Below are 19,338 nucleotides of genomic sequence, written 5' to 3'. Positions count from 1 at the left end.
CCCAGCCTAATCACAAGGGTCCTTAAAAGTGAGAGAGGGGATCTGAAGGCAGAACCAGAGAAGTGGCAGCATGAGAAGGACTCAGTCCCACATTGCTGGCTTTGAAGATGGAAGAAAGGGCACAAGTCAAAGAATGTGGGTGGCCTCTAGGATCTGGAAAGGACAAGGAAGCACAGTGTCCACTAGAGTCTTCAAAGGAACACAGCCCTGCAGATACCTTGATCTCAGCTCAGTAAGACCCTTTTTAGATTTTTGACCTCCAGAACTGTAAGATAATAAATTTGGGCTGTTTTAGGTCACTAAGTTTGTGGTAATTCATTGCGGCAGCCATTGGAAACTAATACAGTGCCGTTCTCTGTACCGGAGTTCCTGGCTCTCCCAGGGCCTCTGCATATGGCTGAACTGACGGTTCACTGCACAAGGGTGCATAGAGGAAGGGACCAGTGGGGCTGAACTCCAGCCCAAGCTCAGTGCAAGCCCTTGTCCTGGCAAGAGGCTCATCTGCCTGGGGAGACACACTTAGTCCAATTTGTACAACAGAACTATGAGGACTAGCAACCACCTTACATCCCCCTCAGAGCCTCTCCCTGCCTCTTAGAGTTTTCCTTTTTGCCTCTCTGTTCCTCCTTCCTTGTTCTCTTTCTTTCTCCCTGTCTCCACCTAGCTAGTGAATCCATAGACGTTGCTTAGTCCCCACCTAATAATAAGGCACCTGATCCTGTTCAAGCACATTTTATTGAACATTACTGATTACTAGGAGTTCAGAAGGGTTATTTGTACCCAGTAAACATGAGGGAAGATGTTCTAGTACTCTTTTGAGTATCAAAAGACCATATGTCTCATGTATCTAGGAAAATCGCATGTCAATCAATGTTATTCTTGTCCATAAAAAATGTGTTCCAGTTTGCTAAAGCTCCCAGAATGCAAAATACCAGAAATGGATTGGCTTTTATAAAGGGGATTTATTAGGTTACAAATTTACAGTTCTAGGGCCATAAAAGTGTCCAAACTAAGGCGTCAAGAGGATACCTTCACTGAAGAAAGGCTGATGGCGTCTGGGGTTCCTCTGTCACGTGGGAAGTCCTTCTTCTCCTGGGTTCTGGTTTCAAAATGACTTTCTCCAAAATGCCTCTGGGTTTCTGTCTCTCTTAGATTCTCTCAGCTCTCTGCTTGTCTCTCCTGGGGTGTTTCTCTCTAAGCGTCTCTTTCAGCTTCTCTCGGCTCCTGTGGGTCCTCCTTGCTTCTCCTGGGGGCAAACTCTGGATTACATATCTTAGCTTCTCTCTAAATGTCTTTATGTCTGCATCTCCAAGTGTCTGGGTCTGTGTCAGCTCTCAGCTCTCCCTCTCTCCCTGAGCTCTCTTAAGGGCTCCAGTAAATTAAGTAAGACCCCCCCTTGAATGGGCAGGGTCACATCTCCATGGAAACAACCTAATCAAAAGATCCCAGCCACAATAAGTCTGCACCTACATGATTGGATTAAAAGAGCATGGCTTTTCTGGGGTACATAATAGTTTCAAACCGGTACAAACTGATCTCATTTTTTTGACCTTAAGAAAGTCTTTTTTGTAGAAATGTATTGATTGCAAGCCTTAATCATCAACCTTAATAAATCAACCTTTTCTGATATAGAAAAGAATATGGCAGGGACATCCATGGGGATTATGTTTTATAATATTGCACTACTCAAAAGCTACCATTCTAGCATCTGTGAGAATGTTTTGGCAGGAGTTGTATGGTAGTTTTCTATGACTACTTTAACAAGTTACCACAAATTTAGTGGCTTAAAACTTTCAGTTTATTAACTTATAATTCTGGAGGTCAGAAGTTCAAAATGGATCTCAGTGGACTAAAATCAAGGCTTCAGCAGGTCTACATTCCTTTCTGGAGGCTTTAAGGGAGAATCTGATTCCTTGCTGTTTCCAGTTTTCAGAGTCAGCCTACATTCCTTGGCTTGTGGCCACTTGCTCCATCTTCAAAGCCAGCAAGGATGGGCCAAGTTCCTTTCACACTGCATCACTTTACCTTCTCCTGTCTTGTCTTCCACATTTAAGAACCCTTGTGACTACATTGTAATCACCTTGTTTATCCAGGATACTCTCCTTATTTTAATAGCAGCTAATTGTCAACCTTAATTCCATCTACTACATTAATTCCTCACTGCCGTGTAATGTAACATATTCATAGGTTCTGGGGATTAAGACATGGACATTTTGTGGATATGGGGCATTCTGCCTATCACAGGCTGTAATGTTTTCATTTAAAAATTATGTATATATACTGTGAGTCTCTAAGTTTAAACTCTCTATGTAGAATTAATGTAAAAAGATGAAGGGGCGGTGGAGGCGGGGCAAGATGGCAGACTGGTGAGCTGTAAGTTTTAGTTACTCCTCCAGGAAAGTAGGTAAAAAGCCAGGAACTGCGTGGACTGGACACCACAGAGCAATCTGACTTTGGGCATACTTCATACAACACTCATGAAAACGTGGAACTGCTGAGATCAGCGAAATCTGTAAGTTTTTGCGGCCAGGGGACCCGCGCCCCTCCCTGCCAGGCTCAGTCCCGTGGGAGGAGGGGCTGTCAGCTCCGGGAAGGAGAAGGGAGAACTGCAGTGGCTGCTCTTAGCGGAAACTCATTCTACTGATTCAAACTCCAACCATAGATAGACTGAGACCAGACACCAGACACTCTGAGAGCAGCCAGCCCAGCAGAGAGGAGACAGGCATAGAAAAAAAACAACATGGAAAAACTCCAAAATAAAAGCAGAGGATTTTTGGAGTTCTGGTGAACACAGAAAGGGGAAGGGCGGAGCTCAGGCCTTGAGGCGCATATGCAAATCCCGAAGCAAAGCTGATCTCTCTGCCCTGTGGACCTTTCCTTAATGGCCCTGGTTGCTTTGTCTATTAGCACTTCAATAACCCATTAGATCTCTGAGGAGGGCCGTTTTTTTTTGTTTTTTTTTTTTTTTTTTTTTTTAAATCCTTTTTTCTTTTTCTAAAACAATTACTCTAAGAAGCCCAATACAGAAAGCTTCAAAGACTTTCAATTTGGGCACGTCAAGTCAAGAGCAGAACTAAGAGAGCTCTGAGACAAAAGGCAATAATCCAGTGGCGGAGAAAATTCACTAAACAACACAACTTCCCAAGAAAAGGGGGGTGTCCGCTCACAGCCACCATCCTGGTGGACAGGAAACACTCCTGCCCATTGCCAGCCCCATAGCCCAGAGCTGCCCCAGACAACCCAGTGTGACGGAAGTGCTTCAAATAACAGGCACACACCACAAAACTGGGCGTGGACATTAGCCTTCCCTGCAACCTCAGCTGAATGTCCCAGAGCTGGGAAGGTGGAGCAGTGTGAATTAACAAAGCCCCATTCAGCCATCATTTGAGCAGACTGGGAGCCTCCCTACACAGCCCAGCAGCCCAGAACTGCCCTGGGGGGACGGCACTCACCTGTGACATAGCACAGTCATCCCTCAACAGAGGACCCAGGGTGCACAGCCTGGAAGAGGGGCCCACTTGCAAGTCTCAGGAGCCATACGCCAATACCAAAGACTTGTGGGTCAGTGGCAGAGACAAACTGTGGCAGGACTGAACTGAAGGATTAGACTATTGCAGCAGCTTTAAAACTCTAGGATCATCAGGGAGATTTGATTGTTAGGGCCACCCCCCCCCTCCCCGACTGCCCAGAAACACGCCCCACATACAGGGCAGGCAACACCAACTACACACGCAAGCTTGGTACACCAATTGGGCCCCACAAGACTCACTCCCCCACTCACCAAAAAGGCTAAGCAGGGGAGAACTGGCTTGTGGAGAACAGGTGGCTCGTGGACGCCACCTGCTGGTTAGTTAGAGAAAGTGTACTCCACGAAGCTGTAGATCTGATAAACTAGAGATAAGGACTTCAATAGGTCTACAAACCCTAAAAGAACCCTATCAAGTTCAGCAAATGCCACGAGGCCAAAAACAACAGAAAATTATAAAGCATATGAAAAAACCAGACGATATGGATAACCCAAGCCCAAGCACCCAAATGAAAATACCAGAAGAGACACAGCACCTAGAGCAGCTACTCAAAGAACTAAAGATGAACAATGAGACCATAGTACGGGATATGAAGGAAATCAAGAAGACCCGAGAAGAGCATAAAGAAGACATTGCAAGACTAAATAAAAAAATGGATGATCTTATGGAAATTAAAGAAACTGTTGACCAAATTAAAAACATTCTGGACACTCATAGTACAAGACTAGAGGAAGTTGAACAACGAATCAGTGACCTAGAAGATGACAGAATGGAAAATGAAAGCATAAAAGAAAGAATGGGGAAAAAAATTGAAAAACTCGAAATGGACCTCAGGGATATGATAGATAATATGAAACGTCCGAATATAAGACTCATCGGTGTCCCAGAAGGGGAAGAAAAGGGTAAAGGTCTAGGAAGAGTATTCAAAGAAATTGTTGGGGAAAACTTCCCAAATCTTCTAAACAACATAAATACACAAATCATAAATGCTGAGCGAACTCCAAATAGAATAAATCCAAAAAAACCCACTCCAAGACATATACTGATCACACTGTCAAACATAGAAGAGAAGGAGCAAGTTCTGAAAGCAGCAAGAGAAAAGCAATTCACCACATACAAAGGAAACAGCATAAGACTAAGTAGTGACTACTCAGCAGCCACCATGGAGGCAAGAAGGCAGTGGCACGATATATTTAAAATTCTGAGTGAGAGGAATTTCCAGCCAAGAATACTTTATCCAGCAAAGCTCTCCTTCAAATTTGAGGGAGAGCTTAAATTTTTCACAGACAAAGAAATGCTGAGAGAATTTGCTAACAAGAGACCTGCCCTACTGGAGATACTAAACGGAGCCCTACAGACAGAGAAACAAAGACAGGACAGAGAGACTTGGAGAAAGGTTCAGTACTAAAGAGATTCGGTATGGGTACAATAAAGGATATTAATAGAGAGAGGGAAAAATATGGCAAACATAAACCAAAGGATAAGATGGCCGATTCAAGAAATGCCTTCACGGTTTTAACGTTGAATGTAAATGGATTAAACTCCCCAATTAAAAGATATAGATTCGCAGAATGGATCAAAAAAAATGAACCATCAATATGTTGCATACAAGAGACTCATCTTAGACACAGGGACACAAAGAAACTGAAAGTGAAAGGATGGAAAAAAATATTTCATGCAAGCTACAGCCAAAAGAAAGCAGGTGTAGCAATATTAATCTCAGATAAAATAGACTTCAAATGCAGGGATGTTTTGAGAGACAAAGAAGGCCACTACATACTAATAAAAGGGGCAATTCAGCAAGAAGAAATAACAATCGTAAATGTCTATGCACCCAACCAAGGTGCCACAAAATACATGAGAGAAACACTGGCAAAACTAAAGGAAGCAATTGATGTTTCCACAATAATTGTGGGAGACTTCAACACATCACTCTCTCCTATAGATAGATCAACCAGACAGAAGACCAATAAGGAAATTGAAAACCTAAACAATCTGATAAATGAATTAGATTTAACAGACATCTACAGGACATTACATCCCAAATCACCAGGATACACATACTTTTCTAGTGCTCACGGAACTTTCTCCAGAATAGATCATATGCTGGGACATAAAACAAGCCTCAATAAATTTAAAAAGATTGAAATTATTCAAAGCACATTCTCTGACCACAATGGAATACAATTAGAAGTCAATAACCATCAGAGACTTAGAAAATTCACAAATACCTGGAGGTTAAACAACACACTCCTAAACAATCAGTGGGTTAAAGAAGAAATAGCAAGAGAAATTGCTAAATATATAGAGACGAATGAAAATGAGAACACAACATACCAAAACCTATGGGATGCAGCAAAAGCAGTGCTAAGGGGGAAATTTATAGCACTAAACTCATATATTAAAAAGGAAGAAAGAGCCAAAATCAAAGAACTAATGGATCAACTGAAGAAGCTAGAAAATGAACAGCAAACCAATCCTAAACCAAGTAGAAGAAAAGAAATAACAAGGATTAAAGCAGAAATAAATGACATAGAGAACAAAAAAACAATAGAGAGGATAAATATCACCAAAAGTTGGTTCTTTGAGAAGATCAACAAGATTGACAAGCCCCTAGCTAGACTGACAAAATCAAAAAGAGAGAAGACCCATATAAACAAAATAATGAATGAAAAAGGTGACATAACTGCAGATCCTGAAGAAATTAAAAAAATTATAAGAGGATATTATGAACAACTGTATGGCAACAAACTGGATAATGTAGAAGAAATGGACAATTTCCTGGAAACATATGAACAACCTAGACTGACCAGAGAAGAAATAGAAGACCTCAACCAACCCATCACAAGCAAAGAGATCCAATCAGTCATCAAAAATCTTCCCACAAATAAATGCCCAGGGCCAGATGGCTTCACAGGGGAATTCTACCAAACTTTCCGGAAAGAACTGACACCAATCTTACTCAAACTCTTTCAAAACATTGAAAAAAATGGAACACTACCTAACTCATTTTATGAAGCTAACATCAATCTAATACCAAAACCAGGCAAAGATGCTACAAAAAAGGAAAACTACCGGCCAATCTCCCTAATGAATATAGATGCAAAAATCCTCAACAAAATACTTGCAAATCGAATCCAAAGACACATTAAAAAAATCATACACCATGACCAAGTGGGGTTCATTCCAGGCATGCAAGGATGGTTCAACATAAGAAAAACAATCAATGTATTACAACACATTAACAAGTCAAAAGGGAAAAATCAATTGATCATCTCAATAGATGCTGAAAAAGCATTTGACAAAATCCAACATCCCTTTTTGATAAAAACACTTCAAAAAGTAGGAATTGAAGGAAACTTCCTCAACATGATAAAGAGCACATATGAAAAACCCACAGCCAGCATAGTACTCAATGGTGAGAGACTGAAAGCCTTCCCTCTAAGATCAGGAACAAGACAAGGATGCCCGCTGTCACCACTGTTATTCAACATTGTGCTGGAAGTGCTAGCCAGGGCAATCCGGCAAGACAAAGAAATAAAAGGCATCCAAATTGGAAAAGAAGAAGTAAAACTGTCATTGTTTGCAGATGATATGATCTTATATCTAGAAAACCCTGAGAAATCAACGATACACCTACTAGAGCTAATAAACAAATTTAGCAAAGTAGCGGGATACAAGATTAATGCACATAAGTCAGTAATGTTTCTATATGCTAGAAATGAACAAACTGAAGAGACACTCAAGAAAAAGATACCATTTTCAATAGCAACTAAAAAAATCAAGTACCTAGGAATAAACTTAACCAAAGATGTAAAAGACCTATACAAAGAAAACTACATAACTCTACTGAAAGAAATAGAAGGGGACCTTAAAAGATGGAAAAAAATTCCATGTTCATGGATAGGAAGGCTAAATGTCATTAAGATGTCAATTCTACCCAAACTCATCTACAGATTCAATGCAATCCCAATCAGAATTCCAACAACCTACTTTGCAGACTTGGAAAAGCTAGTTATCAAATTTATTTGGAAAGGGAAGATGCCTCGAATTGCTAAAGACACTCTAAAAAAGAAAAACGAAGTGGGAGGACTTACACTGCCTGACTTTGAAGCTTATTATAAAGCCACAGTTGCCAAAACAGCATGGTACTGGCACAAAGATAGACATATAGATCAATGGAATCGAATTGAGAATTCAGAGATAGACCCTCAGATCTATGGCCGACTGATCTTTGATAAGGCCCCCAAAGTCACCGAACTGAGCCATAATGGTCTTTTCAACAAATGGGGCTGGGAGAGTTGGATATCCATATCCAAAAGAATGAAAGAGGACCCCTACCTCACCCCCTACACAAAAATTAACTCAAAATGGACCAAAGATCTCAATATAAAAGAAAGTACCATAAAACTCCTAGAAGATAATGTAGGAAAACATCTTCAAGACCTTGTATTAGGAGGCCACTTCCTAGACTTTACACCCAAAGCACAAGCAACAAAAGAGAAAATAGATAAATGGGAACTCCTCAAGCTTAGAAGTTTCTGCACCTCAAAGGAATTTCTCAAAAAGGTAAAGAGGCAGCCAACTCAATGGGAAAAAATTTTTGGAAACCATGTATCTGACAAAAGACTGATATCTTGCATATACAAAGAAATCCTACAACTCAATGACAATAGTACAGACGGCCCAATTATAAAATGGGCAAAAGATATGAAAAGACAGTTCTCTGAAGAGGAAATACAAATGGCCAAGAAACACATGAAAAAATGTTCAGCTTCACTAGCTATTAGAGAGATGCAAATTAAGACCACAATGAGATACCATCTAATACCGGTTAGAATGGCTGCCATTAAACAAACAGGAAACTACAAATGCTGGAGGGGATGTGGAGAAATTGGAACTCTTATTCACTGTTGTATTCAATGTTAATAACATTGTTATTCAATGTTGTATAATGGTTCAGCCACTCTGGAAGTCAGTCTGGCAGTTCCTTAGAAAACTAGATATAGAGCTACCATTCGATCCAGCGATTGCACTTCTCGGTATATACCCGGAAGATCGGAAAGCAGTGACACGAACACATATCTGCACGCCAATGTTCATAGCAGCATTATTCACAATTGCCAAGAGATGGAAACAACCCAAATGTCCTTCAACAGATGAGTGGATAAATAAAATGTGGTATATACACACGATGGAATACTACGCGGCAGTAAGAAGGAACGATCTGGTGAAACATATGACAACATGGATGAACCTTGAAGACATAATGCTGAGTGAAATAAGCCAGGCACAAAAAGAGAAATATTACATGCTACCACTAATGTGAACTGTGAAAAATGTAAAACAAATGGTTTATAATGTAGAATGTAGGGGAACTAGCAGTAGAGAGCAATTAAGGAAGGGGGAACAATAATCCAAGAAGAACAGATAAGCTATTTAACGTTCTGGGGATGCCCAGAAATGACTATGGTCTGTTAATTTCTGATGGATGTAGTAGGAACAAGTTCACAGAAATGTTGCTATATAAGGTAACTTTCTTGGGGTAAAGTAGGAACATGTTGGAAGTTAAGCAGTTATCTTAGGTTAGTTGTCTTTTTCTTACTCCCTTGTTATGGTCTCTTTGAAATGTTCTTTTATTGTATGTTTGTTTTCTTTTTAACTTTTTTTTTCATACAGTTGATTTAAAAAAGAAGGGAAAGTTAAAAAAAAAAAAAAAAGAAAAAAGACAAGGAAAAAAAAAAAAAGATGTAGTGCCCCCTTGAGGAGCCTGTGGAGAATGCAGGGGTATTCGCCTACCCCACCTCCATGGTTGCTAACATGACCACAGACATAGGGGACTGGTGGTTTGATGGGTTGAGCCCTCTACCATAAGTTTTACCCTTGGGAAGACGGTTGCTGCAAAGGAGAGGCTAGGCCTCCCTGTATTTGTGCCTAAGAGTCTCCTCCCAAATGCCTCTTTGTTGCTCAGATGTGGCCCTCTCTCTCTGGCTAAGCCAACTTGAAAGGTGAAATCACTGCCCTCCCCCCTACGTGGGATCAGACACCCAGGGGAGTGAATCTCCCTGGCAACGTGGAATATGACTCCCGGGGAGGAATGTAGACCCGGCATCGTGGGACGGAGAACATCTTCTTGACCAAAAGGGGGATGTGAAAGGAAATGAAATAAGCTTCAGTGGCAGAGAGATTCCAAAAGGAGCCGAGAGGTCACTCTGGTGGGCATTCTTAACGCACACTTTAGACAACCTTTTTTAGGTTCTAAAGAATTGGGGTAGCTGGTGGTGGATACCTGAAACTATTAAACTACAACCCAGAACCCATGAATCTCGAAGACAGTTGTATAAAAATGTAGCTTATGAGGGGTGACAATGGGATTGGGAATGCCATAAGGACCAAACTCCACTTTGTCTAGTTTATGGATGGATGTGTAGAAAAGTAGGGGAAGGAAACAAACAGACAAAGGTACCCAGTGTTCTTTTTTACTTCAATTGCTCTTTTTCACTCTAATTATTATTCTTGTTATTTTTGTGTGTGTGCTAATGAAGGTGTCAGGGATTGATTTAGGTGATGAATGTACAACTATGTAATGGTACTGTAAACAATCGAAAGTACAATTTGTTTTGTATGACTGCATGGTATGTGAATATATCTCAATAAAATGATGATTAAAAAAAAAAAAAGATGAAGGGGCAATGTCTAATTTGAACCCTCTTTTGATGTCTTTAAATAAGCCTTGAATTAAATAAGCCTTTTATTAATGGCTTTTGTCTTATTAATAATTAATTTATCTTATTACTAAATGTTCTCTTTTTTATACATGAAAACTAATATTTGATACTTGCCTAAAATGGCCGTTTGGTTGTTAAATTCGACCAAGAATTGAATTCATAACTCTTTTAAGATTGTCTCTTTAGATTAAGAATCTGTGTACATTGAAGGAGTTTTATATGTTAAATTTCGAGGGTGTCTTTATACTTTATAAATTTAAATAAGTTGTGAAATGAAATAATAATATATTTATACACTACTCCTTAGGTTATTTAGCAGCTAATCCAAGATTTGGATCATTGCCTAAAGTCGCACGTAAGTCACGGAAGAAAAATAAAAATAGATTCATGTTGGAAATAGATGTTGATAGCATCTGGAGCTATGAATGTCCAAGTTAGCCAAATTTCCTGTATTGACTCTGAAAAAACAGTCTTCCTTTTTTGCCACTTTGCATTTCTTAGTTCCTCCAACACTTGCTGATGTAAAGCTTGCCAGTAAGGACCTTCACCTTAGACAATCCTCTTTAAAGTATGAACTAGGACAAGGACTAGCAGAATATATAGATATCAACGGCAGAGCCTCTGAATGATAGAACTGCTAGTGATTTTTATTTTCTTATTTCTGCCAGTCTTTTCAAAGTATTTCCTACAGTGGACATAAAAAAATGAATAATTATAAAAATCGGAGACTTCTAAATAACTTATCAAAAACTTGGAGTTTCATCTTCTTCCGCTTGGTATACCTGGTGCTTCTTTTATGTACAAAGAAGGTGCATTCCAGTTTACAGTGTTAACCTCATTCCCATTGGGAGGAGCAGGGTGGCGACTGCTTCCACGCTATAGCACAGGATATTTCCTTCTTCCTTGTGACCTCTCTCCCCTTCAGTTAAGACGAGCTGCTGCTCCTCCCTGCTTCAAGGGCATAGAAGGGATAAAAGGGCTTTCTACCCGTGACTAGGAGGCTGCCCATAGCCACAGCTAGACCCCACCGTGCCCTCTCCTGGTGGCCTCATTCATTGGGTGCCAGTTGGGCTACCTCGGGCTGCCTGTCTCTGGGACAGCACTGTTGCTTGCTCCATCCCTGACCGCTCTGCAGGGGGATCACAAAGTCCCTGGGTCCCAGTCCCGCTTTTGAGTAGGGAGCTTCATTCTCAGTTTTGTTCATCAACCCATCATGGTACTTTTAGTATAAAAATTATTACTGTTTAAAAAAAAAAGTTCTAAGAGATAGTTAGTAGAGAAGATTCTTAACATTTAAATTACCCATTTTTCCTAACCTCCTTTTACAGTTGCTGGTGTCTTGGGATTTGGCCTTGGAAAGGCATCATACATCAGAGTGTGCCAGAGTAAATTCCATTCCTTTGAAGACCAGCTCCGTGGGGCTGGTTTTGGTCCAGGGCATAACAGGTTTGTAATCTTTTTGATTGAGGGATTGTAAATGAAGATAATTATAAAAATTAAATGAAAGAACATTTACCATTTGTAATATTAAACATTTTTTAATCCAGATGCTAAAAACTCTTTAACCTCAAATTTTGAGTTGTTGCCACTGAACTTCAATCAGTTATTTAGTATATAAATTAATCACTTAACTTCATTCTCTCAACGAACATTTAATGAGTACCTACTATGTTAAGGGCATTGTGTGAGTAAAAAATAACAATGAGCAGGCATGGCTTCTAACATCATGAGGTTACATACAACTTAAACTGGTTTCTTTACTACAGGACTTCTGAGAGCCTGTAATATATTAATATATATTATGAGCCTCAATGGGAGGTCTTTGGAGTTAGTAGCCTGATCCCTGCTATTAGACTGCCTGGGATAAAAAACAGTTCTACCACTTACTAAGCTGTGTGACTTTGGACAAGGTCTTAAACTCTCTAATCTTCAGTTTTCTCTTCTGTATAAAATGGTGATCCGATTGTTTCCATGAGCTATTGTAAGGAATAAAAATGGTTATCACAATGCTCAGTAAGTTCTCAGTAATTATTAGCTATTTTTTACCATAGTATCACAGGACTAGTGTTGGGGACACATTTCTTGAAAGACTCCTCATTTGTCGTGGTGGATTCTATTTGAGAAGCAGTATGATTCAGTGAAAACAACATTGGACTAGAAAGCAGGATACCCAGATTCTTTTCCTAATTGTTTGGCTTTGGAAAGCCATATCCCCTGGCCAGAAGAGGTGCACAGAATCTTAGCCACTGTCTCTTCCTGATGAGCTGTCTGAGGCCTGAAGAGGGGCAGAGACCCTCTGAAGGTCACATAGTTAATAAAAGGTAAAAGAGGGACTCTAACCAGAGCCCGTTTGTTTTCCAAGCCCTTACTCTTTATACTACACCAGCAAGGCCACCAGAGAGTCATCAACTCCATATTTACAGACAACACCAACTTCAGCCCATCCTTGCAAAGTTGTGTTTTGGAGTCAGCTTACTGAGGAATAATTGTCCACATGATCCCACATGTGTAGGGAGAGTGGGAAAAAAGCAGTACAAGCAAAGGAGATGATTTTGCTAACTGCTTCCTCCTCCTCTTTAATCAAAAGAGTTTATTTTGCAATTAACCAACTTTGGGTTCCAGAAAAATTAGGAACATAAGACTGAAATCTAGATTTTTGTTACAATGTCCATTGTTCATACTTCGTGTATAAAAGGAGATAGTTGAACTGAATGGTCTCCAAGTCCCCTTTAAACTCTACATTCTGTAATTCCTTTCGGCTTGCCCATGTCCAGCTACAGCAGCCTAACTCTAGACTTCGGAAAACGAGCTTGCATTAGTAGCTGGTAACCAGTTGCTAAATCCTATGTGAAGGACCATTACCAGCACATGTTAGTGGCAGTAACTCACAAAGCTTTCTGGTTTTCTAATTAAGGGAGAGTAGAACAGAGTACCTAACTAAGTCGAAGTGGAAGGGAGAGTGAGGAAGGATTATCAGGAAAGACTTCTTAGAGGAGGTGATGACAATTGACTTGAATCTTAAAAGACCGGTAGGAATTTTAGTAAGGCTTAAAAAAAGCTTATAAGCCAGGAATAGCATGCACAGAAGGGAAACTTGACTTCTCAAGGAACCATAAAAAGACCGCATGGCTGGAGCCTGAGGAGCTATTGAAGAGTGGTAGAAGATAAGCTGGAAGGCTAGCCAGGCAGGGGTTGGTTTCTGGAAGAATTTATAGGCCACGCTCAGAATTTTTACTTAATTCTTAAAGCCATGGGGTGATGTAAGTGACAAAGGAAGGAGAGGGAAATTCATCATACATCTTCCAGGGACTTGCAATAGCAGCTTCTGGTCTTGCTGCCTTCTGAGTGATCCTTTCCACTCAACTCAGAATGATCTTTTTACAATGCAGATCTCATCCCATCACTGTCTTGCAAAAATCCTTTGTATGCAGACTCCTGACAGTGGTCGGGAGTCAATTAATGTTTGTTGAATATAATTTGTAAGATTCTAAAATTTTAACGTAAGGAAGGGCCTGGAGGTTATCTGTTCTACGTGTGTTAATAGTATTCTATGACAAATCAGTACATTTTCTTGCTTATTGCATTAGATCCAGAGGAAGTTGATACAAGTCAGGCAAATAATGAAGAAGGAATTCTGGAAAGGTCATTAATTTTTTTTAATTTAAAAAAAATGTGTGTGTACAGACCAAACCAGTCTGTAGGCATATAGTTAAATCCTATATAGATGCACTGTGTATTTTATGACTTTTGTGCTGTTTGTAGAAATTGCTCAAATTAGAAAAGGGTCAATTTGTTCAACTCCTTTGTAACCCAGACCACAAATCCAGCCATCTGTCTCAACACGAAGATCATTATTGTCTTTTTTAGATGAAATTCTGGGGATTTTAAACCAAGAAACACTTCCTATTATTACTGTAAAAGTTCGGCTAGTAAATGTTAGGTCGGAGTCGTTGAAGAATCCATACAACACAGTGAGTCATAGTTTAAGTAGAGAGTTTAAGGTTTATTAGAGGAAGAAAACAGGTGGGAGCCAGCAAAAAGAAAGAAAGAAAATGGCTCTGGCTCTCTATCTGAGAGCAGCATTTTTTAAAGGAAAAAACCACGTTGGGATGGAAGGGTGTTGAGGGCAAAGGGTGCCTGCTGAGTGTGTCCTGTGCCCTAATTGGGTATGGACTTATCAACTTCTGAGCTGATTGGTTGCTAGGGTTCTAACACACTCATCTTCTTTGATGTGCACTGTATTATCTATGTGGAGGAAGCAGGCCTTTTGGCTTGCTTGTGGTCGTTCATCTTATGGGCCTATCTGATCTTGTCTTATCCGCCTTTGGGGGTCGAGGCGCCACTAAGACTGGGATTTCTAAAACAGCCTTCAACCCTTAGTTTATGGTGCACCTGGTATCTATGAGATAAGCAGCAGGCCCCCTAGATCAGACATTCCTTCTATATGTTAGACTCTTTTTTTTTCTGGGTCTGACAGTAAACAGCATAGAAAATGTCTTAAATAATGTGTAAAGAGTAGAGCTTCCAGTGTCAAAATACAAACCATTATCTTTATTTGCTTCTTTTTTAGGCACTGCCTGCTCACCTGTGAGGAATGCAAAACCAAGCGTGGGTTAAGTGAGAAAGGAAGTTCACAGCCCTCAGCTTCCTAAACTTTATAGCTATGACTTTTGAAGTTTCTTAAGCCTCTGAATTTGTACACATTTAAAATTTCAAATGTATCTTAAAATAACAAATTATAGAACAGAAATATTATGATTCCTACTCTACTAAAATGCTTTTTGATGAAGGCTCTCAATTGAATCTCAGAGGCTTTTTATCAGCACGCTACATGTTTTTCTGCTACTTAAGAACTTGTTGGGAGTTTTCATACACCAAAAAGAAATTATGTTGCACCCTAATTTACTTGCAGATGAGTAAAAAATTTAGAGCCTTCTTTGATTAGCTCACACCCTTTTTTTCATTCTGCATTTTTTCTGTGTTCTAAGTTCTCTAATGGAAGACAGGAGTGACTATTGAAGAAACTGGGAAGTCATAACCCCATTTCTAAAATATAGGGGCCGTGATTTTTAACTTAAAGTAATGAAAAATATTTCATTTGAAAGGGTCACAGTATGAATCAACTGTCCTTTTGATGCTCTAGGTGACTTTATGTCTCATTGGTATGGTGGAATGTGGAAATGTCCCATTGTCTGTAGTCACCTGCTTGACTAAAAGGTACATTCTCATGGACAGTACTCAAGAACCAGGTTTTTATACATACTACTAGTGGCCTGAAAGAAGAAGCACAATTTCCCAAACCATCCTCCCTCTTCTTCCTAAGGAATAGCTTATTTATAGGAGGAATGACTGGAAGAATTAATTCATACAATCATAAATTCCTGGGGTTTTAGGGAGCTCAGAGGCAGCCATTCCAGCTAGCACTTTCCTATCCTCCTGCTGGGTGTTTGCATGGAAAAGAAAAAAAACCACCTATTGGGAACTTTTTATTTTTGGCAGGTTGTCTAAGCCTTATATAAAAACTTCTTTTGCAACTTCTCAGGAAAGTGCTTTATATATGTGTCACCCTTTATATTTAGTGTATGTTTGTGAGTATGTGTATACACATTTATGTTTTACTCAATACATCTTGAAATCTGTATTCTGGAAGTGAGAAGGGGAACCTCATCCAAAGTTAATACCCAATGTGAAATAGTTTAAACATTTAAAAAATTTGGAAGTCTTCATTTTTATGTGAACATTAAGCATGTGAAATGCAGTGATTTTGACTAAGTCTTTTTTATAGTATATAATCTGTTTTATCAGTTGATAAAGTTCTGTTTCTGTAAATCATAACTTGGAGCCAATATCCTAGCTTTTTGGATGCAGTTTAACTCTTGGCTCTGACAACCAGCAATTGGTGACTCTTTGTTATCTCAGCTATTGGCAAAAATTCAGAATTGGGTACATTTGTTTTCTGCATCCCAGAAAATGATTTCCCAGGGATCAGAACATTTTAAGCACAGCAAGTCAATGTTAAAATCTGTCTCGGGGCCCTGGGAAGAGATGAGTCTACTATTGTTGAGGGGGAACATTCTTTACTGCTGACATCTAAAAAGTTCTTCTGCATCAAATTGGGTTTACTGTTTGGGCCCTTTGCTTTTCCTAAATAAACAACTTACTCATTAAAGCAGTAATCTTAGTGTGAAAGGAAATCGATAAAGAAAAAACTGAAAGGTCATCCAAGAAGTCTTGTTTATTCTGCTGCTTATCTTTTTTATCTATTTAGAAAGCAGATATCTGGGAGAGAATATCTGTTCCTAGTAGGAAGATGTGTTAAGGTACAACATCTGTATTTTAGTATTTAGAAATTACCAACACTCATCACCAAGCTGGTCAAAAGTTTATGGTAGCAATAACTTCATGATGAAAAATGTTGGCAGAAACCAGCAGGATAAAGTTGCAGATAAACTTGCATGAATTGTCAAGACAATGTGGTGAAAGTTGGATGTCTAACCAACTTTACTTGAAATTTTTCCCTATTATGATATGTACTGATATTCTAGAGTGAAGAAAAATGGAAAATATTCCATTACTTTGAATTTGATTAATGGAATTTAAAATGTAACCTTAAGCTACTTTATGAATGTACCTATAAGAGACAAATTTGATATATGGAATCAACAATACTGTCTAACACATTTGTAGTTTATCTGGACAACATAGTAAAGAATCATAACAAAGGAGAATGGTACTTATGAGAATAAGGAAAATCTTTATCCCAGAAAATGACACCAAAATGATTTACTTTAATATTATGCATCCTTTATGCCCTCCGGTGATGCCTGGAAGTGGGTTTCTGTCTTGGGTTATGCATGAGTAGATCTTCAGAAAGGATTCCATCAAGATATTTTTTTATTGTAAGGGATTGATCAAATGTTCCACCCACTGTTAACTAAGGTGGTCATTTGTTTGTAAATGTTGCCTCCGTTTGTGTGATCCTGGAATTCAAAAATTATTGCTGGAATTAAACTGTATTCTGCATGAAATGTAAGCTTCACAATTAAAACAATAAACATTTTGTGTCTGTTTCTCTTTTCAAAACAGAAAAATTTCCAGGAAGATTTATATAGTATATATAATAGATAGAAATATATAACATAATGTACTGCATATAATGTTTATATATTTGAAAAATTCTCATTTTAAAAGGATATTGTCTTCCATTGCTGTCAGAAGAGATGATTTGTCTATTTTCTGTCTACATTTTGAAAGTAATAAAATTTATCTTGAATGACTTGGTTAAATAATGAAAATGTGCAGATAATTTTCTTGATAATCAAATAATGCAACCTATTCATTGACAGAAAAATTTTCTGCTTTGGAATTCTGCCCCCCAATTTCTATTAAATTTTATTTCATAGACATTTAGAGTTAACAGAGATTTCAATGATTAATCAAGAGGTTGCAAAGTCCAGGACCAGATGGATAATGTAATTGGCGCTGGACAGGTTGTATATTAAACATGGGGGTATGATTTACTTCCACAAACACAAATATGTGGGCCCACGGTTGTCAAACCTTCCCATTTTTCAAAACAAGCAAGAAGTGAAGGTTTCTATGTGACACTTGGTTTTTAAATTTTCATTTTTCATATATTCATATGTTTATTGAGTATCTGCTTTACCAGGCTCTTTCTTAGGTCCTGAGAATATAGCTGTAACAAAACAAAAAAACTCCCAATTTCTAGGAGCTTATATTCTCATTGCCAGTTTGTGGCTTAAGATATAAACCAAAAGGTAGAGATGTTTATTTGGTGGAAAATCTTTATTTTCCGTGGCACACTATGTAATTTAACTTGTATGGTCAGTTTAATTGTACGCCATAACTACGTGGAACCTTGAATACGGAATGAGACCTGATTTGTTTGTACAGGTTAATGTGAAGCCCCGATATATCCAGAGTAATCTGGGCAAAGGATAAAGAAGTATTTGAAAAGCCCCCTTGAGGGATTGGGCAAAAATGTGAAAATATCAAATTTATTAAATTTACCCACCTGGGGAATTCTTTATTTTCTCACAAACATTGGGAACTACCAATTTTAGGCCAAGTCCTCTCTCTTGGGACTTGCCCTTTATGAAGTCTGTTCCTGCAAAGGAGAGGCTAAGTCTACTTATAATTGTGTGTGAGTCACCCCCAGAGAACCTCTTTTGTTGCTCAGATGTGGCCTCTTTAAGCCAACTTGGCAGCAAAACTTGCTGCCCTCCCCACTACATGGGACATGACTCCCAGGGGTATGAATCTCCCTGGCAACATGGGAACATGGGACATGACTCCCAGGGCTGAGTCTGGACCCAGCATCGTGAATTGAGAAAGCCGCCTTGGACCAAAGCGGGGAGAGAAATGAAACAAAAAAGTTTCAGTGGCTAAGAGATTTCAAATGGAGTCGAGAAGTCATTTTGGAGGTTATTCTTATGCATTATATAGATACCCCTTTTTAGTTTTAGTGTATTGGAATAGCTAGAAGGAAACACCTGAAACTGTTGAACTACAACCCAGTAGCCTTGATTGTTGAAGACAGTTGTATAACTATATAGCTTATATGGTGTGACTGTGTGATTGTGAAAACCTTGTGGCTCACACTCCCTTTATCCAGTGTATGGACAGATGAGTAGAAAAATGGGGACAAAAAAATAAATGAATAATGGGGGACAGGAGTAGGATGTTTTGGGTGTTCTTTTTTACTTTTATTTTTATTACTTTTTTGGAGTAATGAAAATGTTCAAAAATTGATTGTGGTGATGAATGCAGAACTATATGATGATACTGTGAACAACAGATTGGATAATTGTATGGTATGTTACTATATCTCAATAAAGTTGGAAGGAAAAAAAAGATATAACTCAACCTCACACAGCCACTGTGGAAATACCCTCTCCACTACCCAGGCAGGTGATGTTCTAGGTCCCACTTAAGCACCTCCAGGGAAAGGACACCTGTCCACAGGCCACCTCTGCCCAATGCACAACCATTTAAATTACGGTGAGCCCAGGTTTGCCTCCCTCCCCTCTAGACTAGAAGGTCCTCCAGGAATTAGTGTTTCC

At 39.1% G+C, this 19,338-nt stretch overlaps 1 protein-coding gene across 1 annotated transcript in view; it reads left to right on the top strand.

Moving 5' to 3' along the window:
- OCIAD2 (OCIA domain containing 2) overlaps positions 1-17,325 on the top strand; it is a 31,997-nt gene extending 14,672 nt beyond the window's left edge. Inside the window, exons 5-7 of the mRNA XM_037829776.1 lie at positions 10,563-10,610; positions 11,584-11,701; positions 14,826-17,325. Of these exons, the coding sequence (XP_037685704.1) occupies positions 10,563-10,610; positions 11,584-11,701; positions 14,826-14,907 (248 nt within the window). The 3' untranslated portion in view covers positions 14,908-17,325. The remainder of the gene's footprint in view (positions 1-10,562; positions 10,611-11,583; positions 11,702-14,825) is intronic.
- The last annotated feature ends 2,013 nt before the right edge of the window (positions 17,326-19,338 follow it).

The sequence above is a fragment of the Choloepus didactylus genome, chromosome 3 (assembly GCF_015220235.1).
Source record: "Choloepus didactylus isolate mChoDid1 chromosome 3, mChoDid1.pri, whole genome shotgun sequence".
Classification (NCBI taxonomy): Eukaryota; Metazoa; Chordata; class Mammalia; order Pilosa; family Megalonychidae; genus Choloepus; species Choloepus didactylus.
This window is presented reverse-complemented; position numbering and strand designations above follow the sequence as displayed.